Source organism: Propithecus coquereli, unplaced genomic scaffold (assembly GCF_000956105.1).
Source record: "Propithecus coquereli isolate 6110/MARCELLA unplaced genomic scaffold, Pcoq_1.0 Scaffold9, whole genome shotgun sequence".
Taxonomy (NCBI): domain Eukaryota; kingdom Metazoa; phylum Chordata; class Mammalia; order Primates; family Indriidae; genus Propithecus; species Propithecus coquereli.
In genome coordinates, this window is record NW_012155284.1 from 957455 (window position 1) to 966189 (window position 8735).

Genomic DNA, 8735 nt, shown 5'->3' on the forward strand with positions numbered 1-8735 from the left:
GGCCTTCAATCACCAGAAGAATAGAAAAAGGCTTTATCATGGTCTACAGGCTCCACATGTCCGTGTGCAACTCTCAGACCTAATCTAGTGCCACGCTCCTCCTCACTCACTGAGCTCCGCTCATTGCTCACTGATCTTTCAGTTCTTCTACTTACTGAGAATCCCCCTTCTTGGAAGCCTGTATCCCCTATACTTATCTGATTGTTTTGTCTTTAACCTCTCAGCTCAAATGCAATCTCCGCAGAGCTGCCTTCTTAAACTATCCTAACCAGGCTGGGTGCGGTGGCTCACGCCTGTAATCCTAGCACTCTGGGAGGCCGAGGTGGGTGGATTGCCCAAGGTCAGGAGTTCAAGACCAGCTTGAGCAAGAGCGAGACCCCGCCTCTACTAAAAAGTAGAAAGAAATTATCTGGACAACTAAAAATCTATATAGAGAAAAAATTAGCCGGGCATGGTGGCGCATGCCTGTAGTCCCAGCTACTCGGGAGGCTGAGGCAGGAGGATTGCTTGAGCCCAGGAGTCTGAGGCTGCTGTGAGCTAGGCTGACGCCACGGCACTCCAGCCAGGGCAACAGAGCCAGACTCTGTCTCAAAAAAAAAAAAAAAAAACTACCCTAACCAGAGTAGCCACCCCCATCCCCAAATTATTATTACCTACCCAATTGTATATTTTTCTCTACAGCATTTATCATTACGTGAAATTATCTTTTTGACTATTTTTAAATGTACTTATATATTGTCTGTCCCCTCACATTTCGAATATACTTTGCAAGAACAGAAACTTTCACTCTCTTCCCTGCTATACCCCGGGTGCCTACAAGAGTGTCTGGCACAGAGAAGACATTTTAAAAAAATATTTGCCAAGTGAACCAACATGCCAGAAAATTCTCATATTTAGTTCATTTTACATGAGAAACTGAGGTTAAAGAGCTAATTAAATGACTTGTCCAAGGTTGCACAACCAGTCAATGGCAGCGTTAGGATTTAAGGCCAAGTCAGACTCCAAAAACTGGGTTTTTAATTACTACACTAAAGTGCCTCACTAAATTTTACAATCTACTATGCTGCCTGTGAGTATAAGTCTCCTAAACCTAATTTCCCAAACTCTATTCAGAGGGCCCCGCCTCCTCACCACTCCGCCTACTCCCAAGAGCCAGCCCAGCGACCCCTCCTTCCTCAGCCCTCGCTCCGCCGAGCCCGGCCCGGTGACTTGCTGAGAGCGCCGGCGCCGTGAGCGGGTCTCGTGCAAAGCATTCTGGGCTTGGTAGTCCTCGTCCTTCCTGTGTCCGGCACGCACATGAAGAAGAAATAAACAGTGCAAATTAGATAGCTCTGAATTTAACGCAAATTAAATAAGACGCAGATTCTGGCTCAGTAAAGTGGTGCAAACGAGTCGTTCTCAAAGGAGAGGCTCCCGTCTCGGGTCGGGCGCTGCGCAGACAGCCGCGCGGGGTCCTTGGCTGGGCGGGGCTTGCTCACGGTGGCTTGTGGCTCCTTCCTGTGCCGCTTCTCTCTTTCGCTCAGGCCCGTGGCGCCGGCAGGATGGGTGAGCGCTCCTGGCCTAAGGGCGCCGCGAGCGGGACCTGGGTTCTCGGGGACTGGCGGGCTGATGGGAATAGAGCTGGGAGCAGGGTGCCACCGGGAGACCCCACCCATGGGGGAGAGCTGGGGGGACGCCGCTTCTGAAGGCACATGGCCCAGCGCAGAAAGGGCCCACGCGGCTCGGAAGCCACCGGGGACGCGTCACCGAGGGACACAGGGAGGCCGACGCTGCTTCCCAGCCTTGGCGTGGGGCCTAATCCTTTGGGAAAACGCACCCACCGGAGCGCCTGTGCCCCCTTCTAACGTTTGTTAATCGTTTCAGGGGAATTTTGAGGCCAAATGCTTGGCCTACCGTCTAAGATGTGGTACAAGAGCCAACTGGCTTAAGGGTTTAGTCCAGGTGACGGTAGTGCGTTAAAAGATGTAAAACATGAAGTAGGTACGTTTTTTGCGTAGGAACTAAAATGTTTTCATTTCTAGGCAAGTGTCGTGGACTTCGTACTGCCAGGAAGCTCCGTAGTCACCGACGAGACCAGAAGTGGCATGATAAACAGTACAAGAAGGCCCATTTAGGCACAGCCCTGAAGGCCAACCCCTTTGGAGGTGCTTCCCATGCAAAGGGAATTGTGCTGGAGAAAGTGTAAGTGAAAATCCATTGTTTCTTTCTAGGTTTATTTTATTATGGAAAATGGAGATAAATGCATTTATTGAATTCTTATTCTAAAGGGAGTAATTCTAGGGTTTTGTGTAACCATGTTTGGGTATTTAGGGGGTAAAATCGCAAAGCACTGTTGGCATTTAACAGTTGATAAAATTAGTGCTTGGGAATTAGGTAATTAAAGTTTTTTAATCTCACCATTCGCCTGGGAGGAATTGAAGGAGAAACTAGCAATGATAGGGGACATAAATGAACACATTCACCATGTGTGGGAACTGTTAACTAGCAAATGCACATGTCCACTATTGGGGTGTTTTTCTCTTACTTTGAGGAAATCAACGTAAAGAGGTAAATAAAGTTGTGTCAGGTGACTGAGATCGTACAGCTAAGACTGAGACATAAATTTGTTGGTATTTATTTACTTTAAAAGTGATAATTTCGTGTGAGTTAATCAAATTTGGTGGTAGAGTCATGATTTGAATCCATACTTTCTAGCTCTAATTCTTAATTGTCTAAGATAACTTTATAATTGCAAAGGGACTAGAAAATTGCCTTATTGTACTAACAAAACAGACTGAGGAAAAACTTGGTGGAAATCACAGGACTTTAGTCATTTAAGATTAGATTGGAAAGATAGAAGCAATTTCTAACAAGTTCTTGCTTAAGGTAGTAAAATGTAACTGTTTTCAGAAAGCCAGTTCATTCTGCTGTGTTATTTATCTTTCAGAGGAGTTGAAGCCAAACAGCCAAATTCTGCCATCAGGAAGTGTGTCAGGGTCCAGCTGATCAAGAACGGCAAGAAAATCACAGCCTTTGTACCCAACGATGGTTGCTTGAACTTCATTGAGGTGAGTGTTTAGTCACCTCAATTAATCTCTTGTATTTTTCTGTTCTTGGGGTGGCCTCCTCCGGTTTTTTGTCCAATGAATGGGAGTTTCCACATATGAATATTTTTGTGACTCACTGACACCAGAAGTAAATTTTTTATTTTGTTACAGGAAAATGATGAAGTTCTGGTTGCTGGATTTGGTCGAAAAGGTCATGCCGTTGGTGACATTCCTGGAGTCCGCTTTAAGGTTGTGAAAGTAGCCAATGTCTCTCTTTTGGCTCTATACAAAGGCAAGAAAGAAAGACCAAGATCATAAATTTTGATGGTGAAAACACAGTAATAAATTTTCATATGCCAAAAACGTTTCATATCTTATTTTCCTTTTTCTCATTACAAAGATGCGTTGTGTGCATTATTAATTTTAGGAGATGGGGAGAAAAGTTGTTTCAGGATTCTCTAGAGTTAATGAGGTTTGTAATCTAGGACAAAGTTTCATTCCATGGAATAAAGAAAATTGAGTTATAGATCTGGAATATAAATACACAGTATTCTAGTATTGCTTTAAAACTTAGGTAAACTCACGAAATTTATAGTGAGACTTTTATGGTAGAAATGTGGATAATTTTTAAGTTTTTTTTGTTTTCCGTATCTAGTAAGACTGAGCAGTTTTAAGTTTTATTGAACATGGGTCATCTTGGGCACCCTTGGAAATGTACTTTCTTGATCCATCTTTGGAGGACCCAAGAGGATAAATAGTACCCTTGAAGCTACTCCCTGCTCCTGTTTTCTGTTTTAGTTTTTAAACATCAGGATCTGTGTTGTAATTCTGTGTCTACATACACTGTGTTTAAAATAGGAACATAAAGGTGTTGGATGATTTAGGTAGGAGTTGATGTGAGTATATGCCAGGCAAATGAAGGCACAGAGAAAAAGATTATGCAAAAGCAAAGGAGAGTAGGTATAGGGCAAGATCAATTTTTAAGTGCTTTCTTATGAGATACTGTCAATAACCTTTGGCCTTAAGATTTACTTGAAGGCACACGTAGAAGAAATGCAAGTGTAGGTAAAGAGACAAGATAGGTTGCGTTTTGATAGGTTGAAGCGGGATGTTGAGCACATGGTTTTGCTGTCCACAAATGTTTCAAATTTTTCATGGATATGATAAAGTGCTTTGCCTAAAATGAGGTGACTAGCCTATTTAAGTTTGATCTAAGGAACTCCTCTTAACTGTTGGTAAATATGGGTTTATTAGCTCTGACCGGAGCCTCATGTTAGGTTATGAGAAACTGAATTTCTTTGGTTGCTCGTTTCCCGTGGCACAAGAGAACCCATGTTGTGTCTGGTCCCTGCCTGTTCAGCCTTCAGCCTGTCATTCCTTTCCTTGTCTGCCCGCCCTCCAGCAATACTCGCCTCTGAGTTGCTCCTGCTCAGCCTAAATTCCCTCCTATCCTCGGGAACTGTTTCAGTTGCTAGGGTACCTCGCATGCCACCCGCTATTTCAGAACTTGCGGTTTACCAGCTCCAAAGCGGGAGCTCCAGCGCATTTGTGCTTATGTCTGTCACAAACTATCGTGCAAGTCTTTGTCTTTACACAAGGGCGGAAAAAAAACTGCCTTTCTTAGTTTCTGCCCATCGCTGCTTAGCACGTGCAGTTGCGGAGTCAACATTGGCTAAGCCATTCCCAAGGGCTGAGCAGACCCAACCCTCTGCGATGTGGGGAGATTGTAGAGCCTCGGCCACCATATGGGAAAGCGGAACAGAGTCCCGAGATTCGTGCGGTTCCACGCCCCGGGAGTCAGGCGCGGCGCGGGCAGCTCTTGGCAGATCCTGGGGTCCTCGTGGCGGGGCGCACGCCCACCCGCTGGGCCCTGGGCACCTTGTCACTGGCCTCACTTGAGTGGTAAGCTGGACCTGCAAAGAACACACCTAGTTTAAGACACCCTCCACATCAGGTCACGGTTGTAGTTTCTCGGATACACCTGGGACGCCCTTTGTCTTGCTAAGCAGTCCTGTCGCCGGGCGCTGCCAGATTGACCCGTGAATACACCTCGGGCGCCTCAAATCCAAAAGTGTCTGAAACTGATCTTAGTTTCTTCCGCTTCTTCTACCCTACCCCACCCTCACCGCCTTGTGACCGAGGCCCCTTTATTCATACATGTGAAATGTGTGGCAGGCACAGGGCTGTGCCCATCTGGACTAGTGCAGGGGTATGGCGAGAAGAATGAGCTTTGGGCACAAAATTTAAGCAAAATCCCAGCACCTGCGTGTGTGTGTGTAGATAAAGAAAAGCTAATTCTAAAATACATATAGAAAGGCAAAGGAACTAGAATAGCAAAAAAAATATTGGGAATGAAGAATAAAAGTGCAGGAATCACAAAACTTTTTTTTTTTTGAGAGTGTTGCTCTGTTACCCGGACTAGAGTGCCGTGGTGTCAGCCTAGCTCACAGCAACCTCAAACTCCTGGGCTCAAGGGATCCTCCTGCCTCAGCCACCCGAGTAGCTGGGACTACAGACATGGCCCACCACGCCCGGCTAATTTTTTCTATTTTTAGTTGCCCAGCTACTTTCTTTCTATTTTTTGTAGAGACGGGTCTCCCTGTTGCTAAGGCTGGTCTCGAACTCCTGACGTCAAGCTATCCTCCTGCCTCAGCCTCCCAGGAGTGCTAGGATTACAGACGTGAGCCACCGCGCCCAGCCTAGGAATCACAAAACTTTAAGATTCAATTTATAGCTACAGTAACCAAGACTGTTATTGGAGGAGAGACAGAAACACAGATCAATGAAATGGGATAGAGGAATCCATAAATAGACATATAGAAGTAAGGCCAGCTAATTTATTTTTTTTAAAGAAAATACAAAACCAATGGAGGAAGAATAGTAGTCAATAAATTACATGACTTCCATTTGCAAAAAAACCAAAACAAAACTCAACCTAAACCCTAAACCGCACACATTATACAAAAAAATAATAACTCAAAATGGATTATATATATGAATTAAAATTTAAAACTATAAAACTTGAAGAAAACATATAGCATCTTTAAAACGCAGGCTTAGGTAGAGTTCTTAAGACATTACACCAAGAGCACATTCCATGGAAGAAAAAAATGTATAAATTGGACTTCATCAAAATTAAAAACTTTTGCTCTGTGAAAAATCCTGAAAGGACAAACCACAGATTGGGAAAAAAATACTTGTAAATCACATACCCAACAAAGGACTTATATCCAAAATATATGAAGAACTTTCTAAACCCAAAGTAAGAAAACCACATTATAAAATGGGCAAATAAACATCTCTTCACCAAAGAGATGGCAAATAAGCACATGAAAAGATGATCATCAGCCATTAGGAAAAGGCAAATTAAAACCACAACAAAGTATCACTATACACCTATCAGAATGGCTAAAATTAAATATACTGGAAATAGCAAGTACTGGTGAGAAAATGGAGCAACTGGATTTCTCATACATTGTTGGTGGGAATATAAAATGGTACAGTCACTCTGGAAGAGTTTGGCAGATTCTTATAAAGTTAAACAGATACTTAATATCACCCAGTAATTGTACTCCTGGAAAATATGAAAATATATACCCACACAAAAACATGTACACAAATGTTCACAGCAGCTTTGTGATTGCCAAGAAATGGAAACAACCTAAATGTCCTTCAATGGGCAAATAGGTAAACTGTGGTATATCCATAAATGAAATACTACTCAGACATAAAAAGAAACTATGGCTACATATAACTTCTATGAATCTCTAGGGTATTATGCTGAGTAGAAAAAGCCAACCACAATTACCTTGATTTGATTACTACACATGTATGCCTATATAAAACATCATATGTACCCTAGAAATATGTGTACAACTATGATGTAGCCATAGTAATTTAAAAATTTAGAAAAAAAAAAGCTAACCTCAAAAGGTTGCACCTTGTATGATTTCATTTCCATAACACTCTTGAAATGACAAAATTATAGCAGTGCAGAAGAGATCAGTGGTCACCAGGGATTAAGAATGCGGGCAGAGTCTGACTATAAAAGGGTAGCATGAGGGAGTTTCTTTGTTGAGATGGAACACTTCCATGTCTTGATTATGCTGGTATGTACACAAATCAGTATTTGTGATGAAATTTCATAGTACTACACACACCAAAATGCATATAAAAATTGGTGAACTACAAGTAAGGTCTGTAGTTTAGATAATAGTGTTGTACTAATGTTAATTTCCTGGTTTTGAAAATATACTCTGGTTATGAAAAGATATCATTTGGGGAAACTGGGTCAAGGGTTTACACAAACTATACTATTTTTGCAACTTGTGAGCCTTACATTATTTATAAATAAAAAATAAGTGTGTATGTCTATATATCTATATATATCTATATATATACTTTATGAATGGGCAGTTAATTTAGTCTGTTACTTAATCTGTGTTAGCCTTATTTGCCTGGAAAAGCCCAAAACAAATTAGAAATTGTTAGAGCAAAAAGAATTTGGAGATCATTTACTCCTGTGGTTCCCAAACCCAAGGAACATCAGAATTCCTCTGGGAAACCATCTGCAAGGTACTCCAGGAGAAATCTGTCTTTTTGACAAACTCTCAGGTAGTTCATATGGAGCCATTTCCTTGTTTTCTCCACTTGTGGGACCTACTGGCCTTGTCAAGCCACCTCATCTTGTAAGTCACAGCCCAAAAGTAGTTCTTAAATATTTTAGAAATCATTTGCCCAAGTAATCAATATAGCTGATATCAGAACAATAGTCTGTCCTCTAAATGAAACTGTTCCTGTTAGGGAGCCACAAAACACCGACCTACAGGTAGCTACTTTGCAAGCTCAGACACAAATTTATCCTGGGTATTTAGTAAAAGTTTTTGTTTTGTGTCTTACGAAGGGAGAGGGGTGATATAACATGATTAGTAAATTTTTTTGTGTATTTATCTGGGAATATTGAAACACTCCAGTTACCCATGTTCTGAAAAAAATTTAAAACTCTACTAAGGAAACACGCAATGCCTCAAATAAATGTGGATTTTTTTCTTTTATTTTATAACAGGGCTGAGAGAGACAGTTGTAATTTGGCAGCAATACAAATTTGAATGTATCTTTGTGTGTATTCCATTTCCGTATTTCATTCTAGGAAAATATCTTGTCATAGAATTTGGTCGTAATGTTCATGCTGTGGATAATATTCCTGGAATCTATGGGAAGGTTGTCAAAGTAGCTAATATTTCTTTATTAGCTTTGCACAAAGCCAAGAAAAGAGACTAAGTTAATAAATTACCATATTACGATAACATTTTCACTAATAGCAACTTATGTAATTTTTATTTTAACCTATAAAATCTGTTAACTGGACCATTTAAGTATTAACTCACATTCTGTAGTTGGGAAATAGTCTTCGCGGGTTGTACTGAGCATTCTTAGTTTCTAGCATAAACCCTGCCTTTATTATTTGGTAAAATGATGTTATGTTTGTTAGTATGAAGAGAAATGGATTTAAAAGCTTATTAATTGTCACAGTAATGTCGTCACAGGAGTTCCAGAGCAAAGCATTAAAACATTTAACAATTAAACTTTTTTTTTTTTTTTTAGACAGTCTTGCTCTGTTGCCCAGGCTAGAGTGCTGTGGCATTAGCCTAGCTCACAGCAACCTCAAACTCCTGGGCTCAAGCGATCCTCCTGCCTCAGCCTCCCGAG

At 41.5% G+C, this 8735-nt stretch overlaps 1 protein-coding gene across 1 annotated transcript; it reads left to right on the forward strand.

Annotated features, from left to right (window-relative positions):
• The first annotated feature begins 1315 nt into the window (after positions 1–1315).
• RPS23 (ribosomal protein S23) lies at positions 1316–3389 on the forward strand. The gene is made up of 4 exons (XM_012664568.1): positions 1316–1545; positions 2022–2181; positions 2927–3047; positions 3198–3389. The coding sequence occupies exons 1-4, from the start codon at positions 1542–1544 to the stop codon at positions 3342–3344; spliced, it is 432 nt and encodes a 143-aa protein (XP_012520022.1). The 5' UTR covers positions 1316–1541; the 3' UTR covers positions 3345–3389.
• The last annotated feature ends 5346 nt before the right edge of the window (positions 3390–8735 follow it).